The following is a 23472-nucleotide window of genomic DNA, read 5'->3' on the forward strand; positions in this document are numbered from 1 at the left end:
CAAAGGTTAACAAATTTGTTTGTGAATATAAAAAGGTGCAGAAACAAATTACTAAGAGCAAAGTAAAAATAGAAGAGTTTTTGCTCTTACAAAATATAAAATTTACGCCTCCGCTGCTTTCCATTTTTTCCGATATTTTTTATCAGAATGATCGCGTACTATATGCGCACCCTAAAGTTTGAAAAGTCGTATTCATAAAACCTTTTTGTTCAAATACATTTAAACGCACAGTCGAGCCTACTAGCACATCCTTTTTTTTCTTTAACTTATTCAAATCTTTACAATAAGACCCTCGTTTGGACGACCGGTCGAAATTCTAAAAAAAAAAACCTTAAATTCCGGTCTCAATAAAAAACAGCTAAACGATGCAAACTGTCATGGAAAGGAAAAAAAAAGGAAAATAGCCGAAACGTAAATCCTTGATGGTCTTCGAGTCTTCCTTTGAGAATTATTACTTCCAGTCGTCGTCAGCGAACATTACGTAATTGAAAAGGCAATCCCGGGATAGGGTTATCCCGTTGATTATGCCTGGCCCTATCGGTCTGTCCCTTTGTCTGCCGCTTTCGATGATTTACTAACCGCTTATGCTAAAAGAGCCATCGTATCGGTAATTCAGCAGGGCAGTCACTTACTGCAAATCCTTCCCTTTCAGAGTGCCGATCCCTGCGCTCGGTGATAATCCGGGTGCCGGAGGTGGTGAAATCCGGCGACTCCGTGACCCTCTCCTGCGACTACGATCTTGAACAGGCTGCTCTCTACACCATCAAGTGGTACCGGAACCATGAGGAATTCTATCGATTCGTTCCCAAGGAATCGCCACCCTCCAAAGCATTCTCAGTACCCTTCATTAACGTCGACGTAAGTGTCCATTTTTTCTTTATTTCTTTTTGTTATTTATGTTATACATATATGTAAAATCACCTTATGGGTACGATGTTTAGTTACAAAAATTTGTATTGTAAAATTCACAATAATTATTTCGCCAACACAATGGCCTCTTCAGGTGAATGAATAATTTAATTTCAAAATAAAATAATGCAAATATTAATATAATATAACTAAATATTGCGTAGTTTGCAATGTTAAAATGCAAGAAATTAAGGCCTCTTCAACTCGATTTTTAAAATCATATACTAACAATGTTTTCTAAAAATTAAATAGTACGATATTCTTTAAAATTTTCGTGGAAATGCTACTTGTAACGTTGACAAGAGCTCACTTTCTCTAATAAAACTTTGCAGTGTTTTTAACCGTATATTAACCAAAAAAACTATGTACAAATTAACAAGGAACACTTAACAATTAACACTTAGAAGAAGAAGAATTCACTTAGCGAGACATGACTTAGTTAGGATAGATAAAGCTTAAGACGTCTTAACGAGAGTTTTTCGAACACTTTTCTTTTTGTACCCAACAACTCAATTTATAGAACAAAATAATTCGAAGTGGTCTGTATTCTGTCGAAACTGTCTTCAATTTATAGTGTTCAATATCAAATTGGGGTAGGGGTGGTACCGCCACCCCCATCTCTTTCTTCGAAGACACTTATACACTGATAATAATATTGTTCTACTACCTTGCGCGAACAATTTGTTTAAGCATTATGTACAGTAGCGTTATCTATAAAAAAATACTCAGAAATTGAGGAAAATTCTTTCTAAAAAGGATTTACTTTAATCGCAAATCAAATTTTAGTTCGATTATATGTTACACATATTCAAAACTATTAAGGACTATCGATTTTTTTAGAAACATGACAAGTTATAGAGTAATATTTACTTAATAGATTCGATTTTTACTTGATAAAAATCCATATCAGAATAAAAGTAATTATTATTATTTAGATATTTTTATTTTGAGTAATCTTCAGACTTAATTGACTATAGTAGCTTTACTATAAAATTATTTATCTTCTAGATTTAGTTTCCGAGGATAATCAAAAAGCTTTTTTTAAAGAAGCAATTTTATCTGTATCTAATTTTAGCAGTATCTCCGTAATATAATGATATCTGCTGTTAACTGATATATTTTATGTTAGACAAAGGTTATACCAAGATGTGTTACTTATTCAATTGAATCGGCTTTTTAAAATAATCCAATAAAACGTCTATTCGATTTATGAAGACAAGCTGCATTATCAAATTTCAGTGGAATATGGAAAAACGAATAATTTTGACCCAAAGCGAAAAAGCCGGCAAATGGATATTTGAGCGCCGATTTTTTTTTATTATTAAATTTGATCAAATTAGAGTATTCTTCCATATTTTTCCACTTAGCTGCATTTTGGTATATCTAATCTTATAAAACGACCAGAACAACTAACCCTAATCTAGCCTAACTCAATACTTTTTCTGCTGCAAATCTATCTTTTTTTTAATCATTTATTGTTTTCCCAAAATATCCAATCTAGTGTTGGACCATAATAAATTGCAACATGTTGCAGTCGTGTGGCTTGTATCTAACCGCACACTCTCGTGGGTTCGTACTTTCATCTGCGGTTAGCGATGTCAATTCTTTTAGATAACCGATCCGGTGCATTTTGCGACGAGACGGGAAAAAACTAAATAGATTACCAACAGCCGGAGGCCGGGTACCTATTTTAGGTTGTGGCACAGACGAAAAAAAAAAAGAAGAATCGGGATGGCTCCCAGCAGCCCAAGCTTTATGAGTTTCGACGGTGCTATGCTAAAATTATTAGCCATTAGAGGACGGTAAATATCAAACAGGAGGTTTTTTATTTCCCTTCTCCTCATTCCCTTCGGATATTCAAAAGGGCAGCCGCAGTTTTCCATTTAAACACAACAGTATCTCTCGTACTAAATATCCGCAACTAATATACCGGGAAAGGATAATTCGGAAATGGTTTTTTTCATAATTTAATCAAATTCTGATAGATAGCTGCATACTTACGTATAAATGACGTCATCCGAATTTCCCTACGTTTTGATGCACTGAAATAAATCCACAATGTTATCGCAGGTTTGTAAAAACCACAATAACGTTCGATATTAAATTTACGTAATTAAAAATATTCCTTTTTAATTGCCGAATGCGGTACTTGTCTGCAGGAGCGCAATTAATTCAAATAAGCTAATAAAATTTGTTACCGCAAGAGAAAATTCACGATGCCATAAAACGGCCGTTTATAAGCTCTTTATTACGACTTAAAAACTAAACATAATTGAGCGACTATGTCTCTATTCTTGATTCAATTTTAGTAGCGCTGTTCGGCTGGTTTTGCTCTTAACGTAGCAACATTTTCCTTCTTCTTCAATTCATTTAGCAACACGCTGCTGAGTAGTTTTGCTCGAAACTCTTTGTCGGTTCTTGGTAAAATGCCAACAGTGGTTAGTCGCATTAGTTTAGGAAGTCTTGGCTTAGTAAGAATTTTAATTGTTTTCAAGCATTTTGTACTTACATGACCGTTTTTCCGGCATCTCAAAATTCATGAATTCTGGCAAGAATTGTGAATTTCTACCACTCAATTCAATTGGTTTCTAATTAAAATTGCTTCAGTCTTTTTGAATTATTTTTGTTACAGTACGATCATTATTGAAGTTTGAGTTCAATCATTTCGAAAGTCAAATTAGTAAGTCAGAATGTTCTTTGACGTATATACAAGGTGTTTCTGAAATAAGTAGTAAACTTTGATTTTGTAATTGCGATAACAACTAAACAACATCGATGAAAAATGTAAACAGTGACGGTTGTGGAAAGACGAATACAGTAAATATCAACAGCTTACACTTTAGATAACAGTTGGGATAACGAATAATTAAATAACTACTTTGTTCATCGCTGATAGCATGCAGCACTATTTAAAATACACCTCGACATGGTATTAAAAGCACAAAATACAAAAAAATTCTTCGAATGCTGCAGCTTATGGAATGTGGCGTTGCAATATCACATTTCCCTTCGTGATCCTGCCAGGGCCGGACTTTAGTGTACAAATACGTTTTCCTTGAAAACAGTGGATTTTCGGACCACTAAACATTTACCTAATTTTCTTGTTTTATAGTGCCCTGTCATCTCCTGCATGCTTGCTACTTCAGAAACACCCTGTATAAGTATTTGTATACAGTTAAGTCAAAATGATTGAAATAACTCAAACTTGAAATGGAAAGTATATATAATTTATATTAATAATTTTAAAGTGTTCACAAAGATCTTAAATACTAACAATTATAGAGAACACACAATCACGTACACATATTTGCAAATATTAAACCAATTAACAATTACTTGAAAAGGTATCATATGCCAAAGTGTTGATAGAGCTTTTAATTAAACTAACGGAAAATAAGAAAGCAATTGTTTACTTTATTTCTCTAAATTTTGTATTTTATGATAACTACATTTTTAACAATATATAAACATTAGGTACAACTGGTTTGTTTGGTATATATTGATATTATCAAGATATTATATGAACATTTATTAGATTGGATTTCATTTTCAGAAAAATATTGTTTACTTTTTTTTATTTGGGTAAATATAATCAAATTTGCCTTTCAGCTTTTCATGATTAATCAGAGGCTTACGACAAAACTGTCTTTCAAGTACAATTTTCAAAGGCTTCATTGTAATTTTCTTATAAAATTGATTCAAATTTATTTCATAATATCCTTGAAAAGCGTCGGGCCTGTGGCACCTATTCTGATTATTATCAGTGGCATGAATTTCAAACAAAGAAGATGAAAAATTCTATTTTGAAAGAGAGGGTCGTGGTAATATTTTGCATAAAAAATTTCTTGATTCTAATTTTCCTTTATGACTAAATCAGCAATATTTCATATGCCATATTCCATAAAACTGAAACATAGTGTACCTACTCCTCGTCAACAAAACTAAACGAAGAAAATTCACAAAATGCTAGTGCTTTGCGGAAAAAAATCGTACGAACTTTTGAGTGTAGGAAAATGATAAACCTTTATTTATCGATTTTCAAGAAAAAATCTTCGTCTTCACCTTCCGGTTGCCAAAATATGACCTTTATAGTTTCTATTAAAAGTAATGTTCCTCAGAGTTTTGCAAAATATTATCCATTTTAAATTGCGAATAAAAAACAAATAGCCGTAACAGTTTGATGTTGTTAGAATTTATTAGAAACACAGGCACAGGCACCTGTTTCGACTTGAACAGGCACCTGTTTCGACTTAAACAGGTGCTTATGTCTGTTTCAAATATAATCAGAGGAATCCTAACTAATATACATGTAAATGTGGTTTGTGTGCGAGATTTTGTATGTACATTGCCAAGACTACAGAAAAGGACATAGACTATGTTTCAGAAGGACAAAAAATACTGTTCCCGAAAGATAGAAATATTAGTTTCCGGTGATCACCGATGATCTTTGATAACTGATAAATAAATTTAAACCTTCTAAACGAAAAATAAGACAACCGTATACAATTTGAATTTTCGTTGCGATAATTTTGTCGACTCTGGTATATATTTTAGTGCGTTTGTGGCATTAGGTACGCGTTTGAAGTATACTACATCCCAACCCACACACACTACCTGAACAGACAGCCACCAGGGTCAGAAACGTCTGGCACGACGAATTAATGCTAGACATTTAGAGCATTCGTACGATAGCAACTCGCGTTCACATAAAAGCGCGTTTCAAACCGTAATCTAGAGCGATGCTCCGTGGAAATCACGTAATATCACGTTAACCTCAAACCGCTATTCACGTAATGCCTGCAAATTAGGTAATGTATCCAGGACAGAGACGGATGCAGACCCGTCTTCGTTGTAATAGCAAAAGACGGAAGTCCACGTTTGGTATTGCATCCACGTCGATTCGCGTTTTTATTGTTTTCTTAACGTTTCGTATCGTTCTTCTTATCCCGTCGACGGATGAGAAAAGTGGAGGCCCTTTTTAGGACTTCATTGTCTGCCCAAATACACTTTAATGTATATTTCATGAACGTCCCAGAGCGAAGTCACCTTTGTCAATATTATATAGAAGATACCGCTCAGGAGTGGACACGATGTCCTATCAGAGATTCGTACAATTCTAAGATAAAAAAGTAAACTAGTTAAGGCTCAAGAAATCTGCGCTGTATTCATGAGGGTGTCCAGTTTACGATTCCCCTTCGTACTGGTTGATTTACAATTTTTTCATCCGAAAAAGATTCCAATAATAAGAAATCGATTTCGCTTGGAACTTCTTATCCTTGTTCAGAAACTATTTCTTTCTTTTTTATGGTTGCGCCACTGTACAAGGCCCACCAGTATTATTAAGCTACAGCATTTATTCATAAATAAGTAAGAACAACATGCAGTTATAGAGCTGCAGCAGCAACGTAGAGAAGTAAATATTAGGAAGGAAGTCAGACAAGGATGCACACTGTCACCGCTACTTTTTAATCTATACATCGAATTCGCGATCAACATCATTAAAGACAGTACAACTTTAGGGATAGATTTACAGGGGCAAAAGATTAGTATGCTTAGATTTGTAGATGATGTAGCAGTATTAGCATCTAGCAAGGAGGTGTTAGAGATAGCTTTAAATAAAATGGAAGCGGTATTGACAAAACAGTATTGTATGAAAATAAATAAAAGTAAAAGAAAAATGCTGCTACGCAAGGGAAGAAAGCGAATATAAAGATTGAAGACGAAAAATTAGAAAAAATGGCCGATTTTAGGTATCTAGGAAGTCAGATAAATAAGGACGGAAGGAGTAGTAGGGATATAAAGCAGAGGATAACGCAGGATCGAGTCGCCTTCAATAAAAAGTAGTAACTTCTATGAAAGAGGTATTAGAAAGAATAGGAGAACAGAAAATTCTATAGATGTCAATAGGAAATAGGCGACATAGGTTGGTGGGACACCTTCTCAGGCATGAGGTTCTGGTCAGACATATTAAAGGCAGAAACAGGAGTTAGGGAGAATAAAGGTAGTCCTAGATTAGATTACCGTTCACAAATAGTTAGGGATGTGGGATGTTCTAGTTTTAAGGAAGTGCGAAGATTAGCATAGAATAGGAAGGAGCGGAGGTGCGTATCCAACCAGTCTTAGGCCTGACTACCTTATGATGATGATAAGGTGGTTTTACTTTGGTGGTGCGTTCCTCGCGAATAATCAATTTTTCTAAAAGCTCCTGAGAATACGGTAGGTACCTACTTTAAAAACGACCAATGAAAAATATCTTGAAACAGTAAAGCACGTTAATGCTGTATTTTCTTTTTAAAAGAGACAGACTTTTCAAACTCTTCAGCTTTATGTGTTTCTCCACGCCGTCTTTGAGATTCAGCTTAATGCCCTCAAAGAACCGCAATTTACTCCACGAGCGAAGTTAATTTTTACGTCACCCGCGCGCTCTCTTTCTCCACAAGATCCTCTTTGAAACAGTCGCGGAATAATATTGAGGCCTTTAAGCAACCAAGTCTCCCAACTACTACTTTCAGCTGATTAATTTAATGTAGAAGAAGGAAGCCATCGCCGAAGCGGGTCGCCTCAAGTCTCAGCATAATTCCGTCGTATCACCCAGGCTAAAGATACGTATTACGATCGGCAGGCAGTGTAGCAACATTGCGGATTTTATGAAAACTATTTACATGTTTAAGAGCAGGCCGGGTACGTACACCGTTCTGGATTTTTTTAATCAGGGAGTTAGAGCTGCCCGAAATCGCTTCATAAAAAGTGTTTAATGATAACGCGGCTCGGTTTAAGTGACATTATTCACACGGAATTTTATTTCCAGTAGGTAAACCTGTTATGTGCTTCGTTCAAAACCTGCCCTCAAAATTGTTTTTAGACCGCGCTTATAACAAAAGGATTTATTTATGGGTCTTAGTATTAAACGCGAAACAGGAAATATTATCACAATGAATACTGAAACGCATCCCCGCATAACTCAGTAAAAGAATAAGATCAAACAGGGAGTTACTAATTGTAGAAAATGCTTCACGTTTTATGGCATAGAAACAGATAATCTTCGATTATACACCTTTTGATACGTAATTTTGGCATTAATTGGTATTTAATTAGGCTACCGACAATCAAATGATCCAATTTTATTATTTTTATTAATTCAACTTTTTAAAGTCACAAGAATTTTCTTTAAAGATGACAGTTCTTATTGAGTTTCCCACTATATTACTTGTCGCTGAATATTACGTGTTACAATTTAATAGCATAATAAAGTTTAAACTAAAAGGAAAATAGTAGAAAAGAATAATTATAATTTCCAGGATGAACATAAGAACTTGACGCTCGAAGCCGTCAGGAAATCCATTCTGATGTACATCCCTATAACTCAATAATAAATATTACATATTTTGTCCATTAGCTAGTAGGTACAACACAGACCCATTCAATTAAACTTGTGCTAGGTATTAGTGCAAAGGCTATAGATTTTAATTAAGTTTATCTTTTAAACATAACTTGGACTAAAATAGACAGCAAAACTGTTGGCTGTGGCGCGTTCTGAGATATCATGTCGGATCCAAAGTAAATTATATTAATGTTCGAAACTTTCTAATTGCACAATCGGAACTGGACTAAACGTACCTATCTCACAAAATACATAGTGGAAATCTAAATTTATAATAGGAAACGAAGAACCTGAACCATTGGTATATAATGTGTTTCATATTTTCGAAGACAATAGTGCTAATGCTAGTATAGCAACATTATTTTCTCATTCAGCTCACTTGACTACACTTGAAAAAAAAAAACATGAAACCTACATAGGGCTGTCGCAAAAGTCAAGAATTTATCGATCTTGTTTTGTCTGGTCTTGACGGTCAAGATAAGATCATAAACAAGGTAAAAAAGTGAAGGTCTTGAGTATCTTGTTCTCTAATTAGAGATACCTACTGAAAATGCAAAATAAAAACGTATTCATTACCGAATCAGTGAACAGCGACGACCGCTGAGACCACAAATGGTCAAATGCTCGGTAAGTCATAATCACGCCGCTAACTTCATACTGTAAAATATTCATTAGTCGTGCGCGCGCAACTTCCGTTGCATACTAAAATTTTACTCTCAACGCACCAAAGGAAATGCGTACCTAAGTAGTTATTTTTATCGTATTAATAAAACTGCTCAACTAAAATCTACTTTATCGGTTCTTTCTACTTTACAATAGATTAATCATAATGTGGAAGCTTGAGTCCTATTGATCTACTCCCCTTAAGCTAATTATCTCGTAATCGTTTATATTCATGTTACATATCTAGATACAAAATAAATGTTCAGTTATTTCTTTTTTATCTGCCCCGTTTTCTGTATTAGTCTTTTTATTCACGTACGCGTATAGAAGATAACTCGGTGAAAATTTACATGAATACCTAATTCTTTGAATACTTTCGTTCAAAAAGACGCATTCTGTTAAAAGCGAGACGAAAATCAATGTTGCTTGTTTGGTCGACGTTATCTGGAAATCTGAAATTCCATGCAAACCCTGTAGCAACTAAAATTTCCGGTAAAACAAGATACCCTCGTAACCGTGCAACATTTTCTAATAATTCCTGGAGAAATTGGCAGATGTTATCTGTACATCGCATAGTTGTTGAGAATATAACGCTATCGACAAAATTTAGTTCACATCATTTTTCAAAAGTTTGTCTATATTACAAACTTAAACTAGTAGATTAGAAAAGGAAATCATCCCCTTCAAATTTAAACGAAACCATCCTTGAGATATAGCCTATCCAATAAAGAAACGATCATTAAAATCGATGAAGAAATCTGATAAAATACATACCCATAAAAAATATACTTAGTCGCATTGAAAACCTCCCTTTTTTTTGAAATAATAAGTTAAAAAGAAGAAAAGGACGTGATGTTTTTAACCTAACATATTTTTTATGTTCTCCCAGTACGACTTAAAGTGCCTCATAAAATATTCGATTCCTCTGATTTCTAAAATTTAACGTGAAAGCGAGGCCACAAAAAATTTTCTTTATTTATACAAAACGAATGAAAAAGAAGTTCATGATCGACAAGAAAACCTTTTTCATAAAAACTGTCGCAAACTAATCATTTTCATTGTAAGGCAGTAACTGTTGATAAAAAATACTCTTTTGTATACAAATAATGAATAGGAAACCAAGATTTTCTTTTACAGTATTCGTTATTTGAACAATATTAAAGAAAACAAATTTTCTAATAAAATTACTTACATAAATAGACTGTCTAAGGTGGTTATTATTGTTTATATCGCAATAATGTTTTTGTCAACAACAACAAAGGACACACCAGTTATACGTGCATTATTAATTCTTTTCAACCCTTACAAAAAATAAATCGTTAGATATGTACATAAGAAAATTTTTATTTTTAATCTACCTATCAAAGAAATTTTTACGTTGACTTTTTTCAGTTTTAATTTCAATACCCTTTTAACCTTTGGAAACATGTGTATAGGAAACTATAAACAGGTACAATTGAACCTTTTTGAACAATATTAAACTCTAGATACATATTTCCTAGTATAGAAAAGTACTTAATTTTTGTGCAGTTGTTTAAAAAAAATGATGATACCTACCAAAAAAATTTACAAAAAATTAAAGTAACCGAATATTTATTAATAATTAGCGTACCATACAAATTAAAGAAGATTTTCGAATGCTTTTAAAAAATAAAAGTGAATTTTGTATCTACTTCGTAAAATAATCGCATTAATTATGCTCCAGCTGTAATCAAATACATTCTATGATTCCTTTCAAAACAACTGTTTAACATAAAATTCAAAATTCACGGGACTCTATACAATTAAATTGAATTATTCCACCATCCATTCCATGCTGCATCTATTACTGTAATATACATTTGTATAATAAAACTATCGAAAGCCTATTGCAGCGTGATAGAGAGCTTATAGGATGATTAACAATGTTGCCTACCGAAAAAGATTTTTTAGTCATCATGGTGCACGTACTACATTAGTACTGAACAATAATGATTTTCATCGTCATCATAATCATCATTTGGTTGCACGTTACCGGATATAGAGACTCATCAAATAGATACCATCAAACACAATCCGCTGGCAGCTTATTATCATGTACACACATTCTGTACACAAGTACACACAAACGTATACACAATGATTATAGGCTGCTCTTTACAAATATTCCGACAACGTATTTTCAACGGCCAAATTAATTTGACGTGGTTGTTTGTTGTTCCGAAACATGATCGCGGGTATTTATTGCTTGTTGCAGGTGTCGAAATCCGGTCCAACAACGGTAACATTGAGGGGAGTACGACGGGAATTGACCGGGAAGTATGCGTGTGAAGTTTCCGCAGATGCGCCTCTATTCCACACCGAAATAATGGCGGCCCACATGACTGTTGCAGGTAATGTGTAAATAATATCCTGTTCTACAGTAGAATCAAGAAGACTAGAGTCTCAATTCGAGTCTAGGAGGTAAGATTTCCTAAGACAAAATATGAATACCGCAGTAAGATCTCTTCGTATTGAAACCTCTGTGCAGTGGTTGACTGCGCAGTCATACTGTTGTGTGTGTCATGTATAATTAAGCCGTCATCTCGAGTCGCAAAAGTCATAAAAGTGTCATCTAAAGGGACTCGTCTACCTGAGACATTTCGCCAATGAAACTATAATATATTTTATTTCTGTCCAAATTTCTCATTTAGTTTGTAATAATTATACTACTTAGATTGCCAAGTTGTATCTTAGGTGCTTAAGCTCTAGGGAAGGGCGTAGGGTAACTGTCTCTATGATTGGTAGATTTACAGCTTTAGCGACACGAGACAACGGCTCGTGAACATACGAGGCACAGAAAATTTCTTCTGCGCAAAGGTCCAAAAATCCGGACCACCAAATCCAGGTTCTATTTTTCGGCTTACCTCCTCGACTCTACTTGAGCCATCCTGTTACCTTAAGTTAAAGTTCAAGGTGATAATTAAAAGGCTGAAACATTTACGGTCGGCCTGCATCATTTATTATTTTCGAAATCGAGAATTAAATGTTTAATAGAACATATCTGGCGAATTATTAAAGATAGCGCAAAAATTATTTCACCAACGGTTGGCCCGTACCTAAGTGTACAGGAAAAATTGAATTTCGAAGAAAAAAAAATATAGAAATTTTTGAAAATTTTGAATTTTTCATCAACACCCAATGCGGCAAGTTTTCGATGAATGCAGTTTTAAATTCTGACACTCCTGGTCCATGGTAGAGCCGACCCAATTTGCGCAATTTGCTTTTTGTTCAGGGTTGTCTCTCCCCTTTCCCTTTATCCAACTTATCCAATTCTTTGCTAGCCTCCTTATTGGGAATGAAGGTAAAAACTACCTTTGCAGAGGATAAGGAGGGGCTGAGTCCTTTGACTCTTGCCTTATTTTCCGAGGATGGCAGTCAAAGGAGCTGCTATCGAAAGGTGGGATAAACAGCTTCATGCCCGGAATCATCGAAACTTAATCCTGACATGATCATCAAACCCGAATGTTGAAATCTATTCAATAAAATATCAAAAAGTTTTGGTAGCAAATATTTTATTATGAATAAAAATCTCGTTTTGTTCGAAAAATCTTCAACAATGTAAATTGACGAAAGTTATACCAACAGCATTACTACAATTTTGCCCTGTCTCTCGTCTTTCTAACCAGCGTACTTACAATTTAGTTGATACATTTCTCGAAAACTTTAATTAATCCTTTATACATATAGTGCAAGTGACGACGCGCGAATTTCGCTGCTACAAAGTAACAAATTTTCGACGGTGCTCCTCGGAGACTGAATAATATAAACATAATAAATATTCATGAGCGCGATTGTGTTACAGAACTTCCCAACGGAGGGGTCGACCTCAACGTGCAACCCCCGAAAGCAGAAATTGGCAAAAGAGTGACGGCCGATTGTACGTCTCCAGGATCCGATCCGGCGGCAAACATCACATGGTTTATTAACAGCGAAAAGGTGAGTCCCTATTTAGAACAATTTAATTAATAGATGTCAACTCATATGGAAATGGGAAAATGACACATTAGAGTAAACCAAAAGCTTTTCTACAATTCCCAGTCTACAAGTCTAACCCAGGACTTCCCAAACTTATTTTTACTGTGACCCCCTGGGGAATTTTCTTTGGGACACCAAAAAGTACCTACCAGTTGTAGTTCTAGTTTTGTAACAAATTATCAGAAAAACTCCAAATAACATTTACAATTTTTATCACTAACTCATCAATCACAGTCAGTCTACAGGGATCGCCTCGCGACCCACAGTTAGGGGAACCTTATCTAACCCTATTCATTTCAATATAATGTCACACTTTTAATTTTATTGGTTGCTAACTATCCCTCCGCCGTGTCTTATAGCTTGATTGAAAGATTGTATTTACCGTGAGTTAACTTTAAGACAAGGAAAATGTATCTAGTAGGTACCTAATATTGAATGTGACTGATATGTATCAAGAGAAATCAAACAAGTTTGCCGAAGTATCAGATCTGTCAGAAAAACTAAATATCAAGTTTTTCTCCATTTCCTTTTTTCTATTTTCGATTCCTTCTGCCTGATAGATTCGTAATCAACCTAAACATTCTTTTGCGTTTTCTTAGCTTTAGTTGTATAAAGATTCCATCAAGTGGAAAATCGAAATTACGAACCTTTTGAAAATGAAACTATTCGTAGGCGCAATCATTTAAATGTTAGAATACCTTTTATGATTTCAATTACCTATTGATAAACATTTTATTCGATGAACTGTGTAAATTCAAACGTTCCTTGAAATTGGAACGATGCGATTTCCCGTTACTTTTGTGCGTTTCTTTTGTTGAATGACCAATACAAGCCTTAGTATTAGTAAAAACACAATACATTGCCAGAATTTTATGAATCTATCGATAATAGAAATCATAACGTTAAACACCGATACTGATAAGAATAATTTTTACCGTAGTTAACAAGTAATATCAAATTGGAGCTTTTAAAATACGACATCACTTTGATAGATTTTATTGAAATGTAGTTTACTGATAGAATTAATAATTCTAAACAAAATTAACAGGAATTTTCGAAAAAACTAAAAAGTAAAAAAGTGATGAAAAATTCTCCGAGAAAAGTCCTAACACGCTGAATCATTAATGCTCAAGTTAAACCCTTGTGCCTAGTTAAAATTTTGCAATAGTTTCCTTTATGATGTTTACAAAAAATATGGAAATATATTTTGTAATTTAGCATGTAAGAGGATGAAAAAGGATAAAAAATTTTAATGGAACATTTTCGTTTGCAGTCTTAATGCTCACTGATACAATTAAATAAACATTTTTTTTAACTAACCCTAAAGGGTTGCTACGTTTGTATTTGAGATCTAAGATGGCAACATGACATAAAATTGAAACTCAATTACAGTGATTCTGATAAAAATTTTACAGTTTGTAAATATATGTGTTCTGCGCAACGAAATTATTCCAATAACTAAAAATATCGAGATTTATTGCTGTGGCCTGTATAAAAACCACTTTGTTAAAATTCATTCGTTCGACGTCGAGGAGCGCCATCGTCCGTCTCATCGCATCGCCTACCACAATTCGTACTACGACAACGGCGTCGGTCGCCTCTTCGTGTGCTCTATGTGCGCCCGGCAAATAAATTTATGTACTCTCCGACGCTTCCCGTGCTCATTTCAAATTCAACCGAGTTAAGCCATTCGGAAAATTATTTTCTTTTGTTTCTTTGAGACGCCAGATATCCGCGAACGATAAATCTCTTCAGCTCTCTCTCTCCGTCTTTTTCTTTCTTTCGCATCTCCCTAGGACCAATCGGCCATTTCGGTTGGCGACGAGAAGTTTTTCTGTTTTAATAAATCCATCCAATGTCGTCGGTCTTCGTTCACCATCACCACCACCAATTCCACCCACTTCACCCACGTATCCGTCCATCCGAATAACGGACGTCAATTAGGCCGATGCTTTTTGTTTGCGTCCTATTAGTCGGAGGATGGAAAACAAAAACATCAACGTAAAGGCGACGCCGGCCGAGGGGAAAAGGGTGACGGTGACGGTGGCGGTGGTCGCCAATTTAATTTGCCAAAGTTCCCGATCAGATATATCTGGGAAGTATACCGACGACGGTATCCGAGAGTCGAACTGAGGTCCGTGAATTTCTTCCGGATTGACGGAAATTCTTTCCTTTATCTGTAATTCCCATCTAAGTCGCAATCGCATACGTACATTTTTAGTCGTATACTAACCAGTGGCGCTGCGCCGATTGCCAAAACTAAACTGAAATAAAATTCCAGCGAATTGCGGCAATTCCTTTATCTGTGGAGGGTTACAGAAAGGCAACAAACTTTACGATATCAACTGTAGGCAAACAAAACTATAACCACTCTATTTATCTATTAGAAAAACATGTTCAATTTTATACATCAATAACGTGATTTCCTAGTTAAAAAGATAACAGCTGTTTTTAAGTGTTTTCGATCTCATTCTGTAAACAAGCTTGGAAATAAATGTTTCTAATTAGAGGAACTGTCCTTTAAGCAATTTACTTTAACTCCTTTTCAGGCACCTACCCCTAAAATTTAGTATAAACATAAAATTAAGGCGTTGTAGGTAAATGCAATTGATAGATATTACAGCCACCATTAAAAATGGGACAACTTCAGGAATAGATATACAGGGGCAAAAGATTGGTATGCTTAAATTTGCAAATGATATAGCAGTATTGGCATGTAACAGGGAGGAGTGAGAGAGCAACTTAAATAAAATGGAAGTGGTGTTAGCAAAACAGTATTGTACGAAAATAAATAAAAATAAAACAAAAGTACTGATGGTATGCAAGGGAAGAAAAAGTAAATATAGGGATAGGAGACGAAAAAATTAGAAAAAATGACTAATTTTTGGTATCTAGGAATTTAGATAACTTAAAACGAAAGAAGCAGTAAGGATATAAAACAGAGGATAGTGCAGGGTCGATTCGCCTTCAATAAAAAGAAGAAAGATTAATTTACAAATTTTAAAAAGATTGTTAAAGGTGTATACCTTGAGTACCTGGAGTACGGCCCTGTTCGGGTGAAAGAAAAGGTTAAAAGTGTTCGAAGTGCGGTGTTACAAGCGAATGATGAGAATACCGTAGATAGATAGAGAAAGTTAGAAATGAGGAGATATTAGAAAGAATAGAAGAACAGAGGGCGCTATGGAAGTCAATAAGGAATATAAGAGATAGATCGGTGTGTAAAAACATATTATGAGTATAAATAGGAATTAAGAAGAGTACAGGTAGATCTAGACTATATTACAGTTCATAAATAGTTAAGGATGTGGTATGTTTTAGTTTTAGGAAATGCAAATATTAGCTCAGGATAACGGAGGTACGTGTCCAGACAATCCTAAGACTAACGACCATATAATGATGATGGCATGATTTTGAAGTTTAAGAATTTAATCTACTGATTGTGCAAAAACTGCAAATTGCAAAACCTTAACTGTACACATTTATTCTAAATAAAACAGGTGCAAAAAGTCATAGACAGCAAATTGAAATCATTTTAAGAAATGGAAAGTTGGATACCATAGTAAATTGGTTGAGCCGACGCGTCGGATTCTGTTTTCGACTTATGAACAAATTCTTCCCAACTAGTTTAGCGATCTTTAGAAATATTGCTTTTGACGTAAAACGTTCATCAATTCCTCCAGGCTCCTGTTTCACGTCAATATCATTGCCTAACTCTCCAAACTTTCTCAAAGGTTTTTTACTAAGCATAAGTAACGATCGCAGAACACATCGGATACTTATGAGCCACTTCGCTTTACTCAGAACTTTATAAAACGGTGCTTTGTTGAAATGTAACCTTCTTCTACAAGCATTTTCAAACAATTCTTGTTACTATAAGCTACATGCTGAGAATCCTATCCTCTAAATTTAATAGAAAATATTTGTTCTGATACGTGGAATAAATAAAACGTTGTGAAGCGCAAGATACTTCGCCTATTCTTAGGAAATAGACCATTTAACCGAGGACGTTCATTGGTATTCAATGCTCTTCTATAGTTCAGCCAATTTTTATTCAATAAACGAGAAAAAGATTCTATCACGATAACTATTAAATAAATAAATAATAAAAAAATGTTACTTATTTATATGCCCACTCACGCTAAAAAGGAGTTTTATAAAAATTCGGTAAATGTCTAGATGATGGGTGGGTGGGATCGAAAGAGGGTGGTCACCTGAGTAAAACCCCATAAAAAAATTGCGGCGGTCTCACCCCCATAAAAAGTTATGGGGGTTGAAAGTTGATTATTTTGACAATTTTCCTACACTATAATTCAAATAAAATTCAATAAAAAAATTATTTTCAAGCTGGCGGAGGTGGGAGATCGAAAGAGGATGGTCACTTGAACAAAACCCGATAACCTAACCTAACCTAACCTAACCTATCCTATTGATAAAGATATTTAAATAATGTTTTATATAACTTTCTCAATATTTTTATGTATTTTTCCATTAGTTTTACCTTTGAATATTGTTTAAGAATGACTACTACTACTACTACGATTTCCGACCAAGTAGTTTGAAAATACTCAACGGAAACCTTCATTTACATTGGCATATGTTATAAATGTTTGCTTAGGTCATTCATAATTGAAAGACAAATGATATTTTAAAAAATTAAAATAGTGGAATCCATTTCAATCACAAACATGTTGAAATTAACATTTCTTGAACACACTTTTGGATTTGTACTATTTAATGTATTTCCGCTTCAAATGTGTTGGTTTTATTTTTATTTTATTTTGTTAAAACAGTTTAAGAAGGGTAATAACAAAATGATAACGAACCAAAAAATACTGAAACAGAGTAAGCGTAATTTGCCTAGTATTTCTCTGGAAAAAGATCTCATAATAGGAAGTTTCAAACAAGATAATGATTTAAATTTATGCACATAATGTTTAGATAATATACTTAGTTGTCTCTCGGAAAGAATATCTGACGAAAAACAAAGAAGACACCAATTTGGATGATAATAGAATAACAATGGAGTACAGGTACTTCGTGTAAGTTTAAATATGTTGTCAGTAATTTAAGAGTCAGTAGCATCATGCAAGCAAAGTTCACTAGAAATTTTCCATTATGATCCCAAACAGCAGTTATCGCAAATTAATTTAAACAATGAATAATGTTGGCATTTCTGGTTTAGCAATGCATAAATATTTAGAAGTAAATTTACGACTGAAACTAAATCTATGATGAATATTAACTGGTGCTTCTGAATTTTTGAGTAGGTAGACATATGAAAATCAGAAACAAGAATTTGATTGTAACCTAATTTATGTATCCAAATAAATACTTTAAGCTCTTGAAAAGCCAATGACGCCAATTAAATTTTAATTTTAGTTTCTGCGTCATTTAACTACAAATAGTTTTCCTTTAATGTGAACCAGCATTCAGAAATTTAGAGTAGAAAATCTTAAAGAGGAATTTTGTGTAACATTTAGGTTATCTTAATGTCTATCTGCTTTTACCCTTTCATATGAGAACGAGTACCGAGATTCAAAAGCCACAAAATTATGTCAAACTCAGTGGTAAAGTTCACCCTTTTGAGCAGATAATATATAANGCTGTCAAACCTACACTAGCAAGGAGATCGGGCTGAAACTATAGCTACAAGCTATCCAAGGATGGTACTATAGAATGTCACCTCAAGGTAGGCCTAGTGGCGTCATCTCTTGGTTAGGCCGGAAACTTATCAATCCACCCTCGTATAAATATTTACATGCCTAAAAATGTATAAAAATTGGCATATTTATTAACTTTGAACCCCAATAACTTTTTATAGGGGTGAGACCGTGGTACGGTATGGTACAGTGGTGGGAGAGACCTCCTCTTTCGCTCCCATCCACTCCCACCCCCTTCGGTGGTGGGGGCCGTCATCTAGAAATTTACCAAAAATTCAATATAGAATGATTACCTTAAACACTTTCACAATCTCCAAAAAAATTTTACGTGTTTATAAATTGGTTAACTGAAAATCTGTACAAAATTGAATACATATATATGTATATTTGTACATGTACCTGTACGATAAGCCAGAAGTTTTTACTCGAAAGTTTTGTGTTCTCAAAGCGTGCTTGCTTTGTAAACCCATTTGATTTTTGCAGTATGTAAACTAGTTGTTTCTAGTGCAAAGTTCAACGAAAAAATAAAAAAACAATGTACTTTACAACAGCACTTATTCACCTGGTTACCTACTACCAATAAAAGTTACCGTTTGTACAATAAGCAATTATACTCTAACAGTAAGTTTTGGCAATGCGGAGTTGTCGACGAGAACAAACCCTCTAGGAATTTAAAGGAAAATGTTTCTACTATGTCATCAAAATGTATATGTGTATTATGCTCGTTTTAGGTAACTAAATGTGTTTATCAAAAGTAATATGTAATCCAAAACTTCTATTCTAACATTTCAGTAATACTTTAAACTTAATTAAGCAAAAGTTATTAGGTACTGTAAAATTTGAATCGAGCTACTATTTGATTTGGTTAATAAACCAATAACGCACAGGCAACGTATAGGTTATATATACTAACATTTTACAAACTGAAATAAAAAATTTGATGCATTTAGGCACTGAAAATTGTTTCAATTCGAAACTGAGTTGATATTTGAAATTTTTGTCATTGTAATGATTGTATAGATATGTTTAACACTGACTACATTTTGTGCAATGAAAATGCAAATATGTTGTAGACCATATTAAAAAGCTCAAATCCCAATGCTACAATAGTCAATCCCTGAAGAAGGTAACTTTGTTACTGAAACACTCTTCGAACGCTCAGTGTAGTGTAGTACTCTAGATATAAACGGATTATTGAATAGTTTACGAAATGAAAAGTTAATAAATGCGAAACCGTATATGTTCCACATTACATCAATTTATTTTTAAGGGATGAGTTTAGTTCCCATGGAGCACTACAGAATTTTAATGAAAGCCTGTAAACCAAAAGTTATTTATTTGTTTTAAAACTTACAACGGCGTACATTTTCCTACTACTGACTAATTGTTTAATCGAAATAATTAGAATAAAAAATGTACTAATAAGTTTTACTATATCTCAGGATAGGAAAGAGTGGAGTCTTAGGACTGACGACCTTATGATCATGATAATATCTATTTTTAATCGCAACTCGACAAATTTATTTCGGCTACTTAGACTATAGATAAACGGAGATAACTAAAGTCTAAAACTGCCTATGTATACTACAGTTTGTACAAAAGGGAAGGAAATTATTATAAGTTGCTAATTCTGTTTACTTGTCAAATTATTTTCTTTTCTACAGCTTTTTAAATTTTTAAATTTTCTAAAAGTTTTCTGGATTTCGAATGGACATTCAGTTTTATCATTTCCCATGTTCTGTTTGATGGAAACTCGTTACTAGGCTCGATAACAAAAATTAAGCAATATCAGGGTGACATTTAGTGGCAATAAATAGGCCGACACATTTACGACAAGCCAGTTAATTTACGGCCACGTTAAAAATACGGTCGGCTCGGTCGGGAAAATAGCTAATCGAGCCGTGAATGACATTTTTGGTAAAACCGCGAGGTCGGCGGGGGAGTCGACTGACACAGAGCGCGGCTTGGCAAAACAGAGCGATATTAACAGACCGCAACAAACAACAGCTTTTCGCCTGCTTCTAACAACAACAATCGACGCTGAATTCGTTTGTAGCAAATATAGCGCAAATTCAAACGAACCGAACTGCATTTTGTTCGATTTAGGGCTCCGACTGCACCATATGCCAGCCAGAGCGCAAGCAAACTTTTGATCGTGGTCTCGGTTTCGTCCACCGATTGAAAATTGTTTGGCCGAATTGGTTATTAGCAACGAGAATAATGAGAAAATTACAAAACCAAAATAAACACAAACTAATGAGCATTTTTTTTTGAAATTTTAAAAGGAATATTTAGAAGTACCTACTTAAAATATTTATAAAAACCAAATTAATGAGGATTACAAAAATGTAAATAAGAAGATGTTTCGTTTAACGATCAAATAAGTAATGTAATAATCCCCCCCCTTCGATCTCTCCTAAAATGTATGTTATTAAGTACCCTTTCATAAACTGCACCTATTTAAGAAATTTAGTAATTAATAGCATTTAGTAGTAAATATTCCAGCCTGAATAAACAAATGTTGTGTATTAAATAAAAATTAGGTGGTGGATAGTTAATAAAATTTGTCTATTTGTTTATTTGTATGTGAGATTAGGGGGTTATCTCTCTGGAACTATTGAACCGACCGATTCTAAAAATACTTCGACCAATAAAAAGCTAACACTATGCGCGAGTAATACTATATTTATTCTGTTTTGACAAAAATAAGTTTTCAATTCGTAATTTCAATATTTATTCATCGAGTTGGAAGAAAATGCGCAGCGGAGCTGACAATTTTGCCTCTGTATGGTAGGTGTAAGACATTGTTTGTACTGCTCTGCGATTTTATTTTATACAAAATTGTATTTAATGCTATCGATTTTAATCGTCAGATTTTATGGCAATAAACAGAAAGCTTTCTAATCACAATTTCGATATAGTAAAATTTCCTTGAAAAAGCTTACAAACTTTCGGGCGAATTGTTTAAGTCATTGTCATAAAAATTATTCATATACATATTAAAAACATTAACAGAAAAATTAATACTTAAAAATTACTCACCAGCGGCTGCCAGGATCAGCTGGAGATTTCCTGAAACAAATAAATATATATTATTATAAGTATAGCATCTTGGGTAAATACCTTTTTCTACAAATATTCAAGTTGCATAAGTGGAATTGAAAAAGAAAAGCCTTAAAAAATCGTATGAAATCTCTCAATTATCTTGACCTCTGCAATAGTAGAGTAAACCTATTGATTACGTATAATTTAAAGAGAAAGAAAGTCCTTCAAATTCTTCGAAATTGAAGAGTAAAATATGAGGCTCGAGCATAATCTTTAACACTTATAATTCAGTACCGAAATGATATAAACCAGAAATAATTCCCTCATAATTTCCAAAGTATATAAGCCTTTACTATTTAGTAATAGTTCTGTAAAAGAAATTTTTACTTCATTTGACACTGTAAATTCGTTAGTAATTTGATGAAACAACTAGCCAAGTGTTTCACATTCATTTAATTTAAATATCTAATTTCTATCACTACTTTTTTCCAAAATTATGCGCTGTAATGAAATTTGATTTTCCCATTTGATACAGTAGAATAAATAAATAAAGAAATTAAGTTCAATACTTAAAATGCATCAATTGCTTTACGGAAGCCGTTATAAATCATCGATCTCAAAATTAATAGCAGGGTTGCGATCAATTAAAAACGAATGTCACGTCCGCGACAGTCAAATACGTCTTCATAAAAGGTAAATTGAATTTTATTATAAAGCTCACTGATATTAGAATAAAGGTTAGTATTATACTAACGTATATATATTTCTATAAAATGGTGGAAAATACGGAAGTTTTTTAAAGATAATGACTGACATTTACAAGCATATTCATTCCACATAATGTTATCTTCAAATGGTGCAAATATGAGGAATATTCATTTGTCTTCCTATGTAATACGTCGAAACAATTGTCAGATATTAAATATAATTCATTCCTATGAAACTTTTAAAGCGTATTCTTTTATTCCTAAAAGGACCTGCTTCTATCATACAAAAATAATGGTATATAAGGGTGGTAAAAGTGGAGTTAGAGCTAAAATTAGAACTTTGAGACATGAAGGATTAGTTAGAATCATACCAGAAGCAGAAACAGGAGTAAAAAGAAGTAGAAGACGACCCAGATAGAGCACTGTTAGCAAATAATGTTCAACCACCAGTTTTCAATCTGACGACCACACGATGATGTCCGAGAAATCAAAAATTGCTCTGGAATATAATGACGTTAAGGAATGGTGAAAGTTGAATCCTAATTTCTTTTCGAAATTTCATCCAAACATAATTAACAACATAGAGAAATCGATCGTTCGATATGCCGTTGTAGGTATTACGTACGCACGTCGACCGCATGTTAGTTTGCTGTTTATTTGTTGGGGTAATTGAGAAGAAATTGAATTCACCCTGCGCGGTTGTTGCTCATTTTTCCCGATAATGAGACCAGGCCATTGACGTGGCACACGCGAGTGATGTGCACATTGGATGTCTCCAACAGGAAATGGAATGTAAATGCAATCAGGTTCCGGTCGTAATTATTCCTGTTTCGTTTGCAGATACCATAGAACATACGGAATGCAGAATTGTAGAGACGATCTAATATTATTTCATGCCCATTGTGATAGAGATAATGATTCGATTAAAATTGATTAGAATTCCTTTTGGACAAGTGCCACGAACAATGATAATGACAAAAACCCAAATATTAAATTACTCCTGTTTCGACTAGATCCACTAACCTTATGCTCAGTCCAGTTCCTTGACATTAATGTGCATGAATATATAATATATATATTACAATTAAAACCCGTTTTTAGATAGAACGTG

General features: G+C 33.9%; 1 protein-coding gene across 1 annotated transcript in view; it reads left to right on the plus strand.

Annotated features, from left to right (window-relative positions):
* Positions 1 to 652: 652 nt before the first annotated feature.
* LOC108732918 overlaps positions 653 to 23472 on the plus strand; it is a gene marked incomplete at its 5' end in the record, with an annotated part of 54265 nt that continues 31445 nt past the window's right edge. Inside the window, 3 exon segments of the mRNA XM_025980389.1 lie at positions 653 to 858; positions 11190 to 11325; positions 12777 to 12910. Of these exon segments, the coding sequence (XP_025836174.1) occupies positions 653 to 858; positions 11190 to 11325; positions 12777 to 12910 (476 nt within the window).

This window comes from Agrilus planipennis, unplaced genomic scaffold (assembly GCF_000699045.2).
Source record: "Agrilus planipennis isolate EAB-ADULT unplaced genomic scaffold, Apla_2.0 scaffold22, whole genome shotgun sequence".
In the NCBI taxonomy this organism is placed as follows: Eukaryota; Metazoa; Arthropoda; class Insecta; order Coleoptera; family Buprestidae; genus Agrilus; species Agrilus planipennis.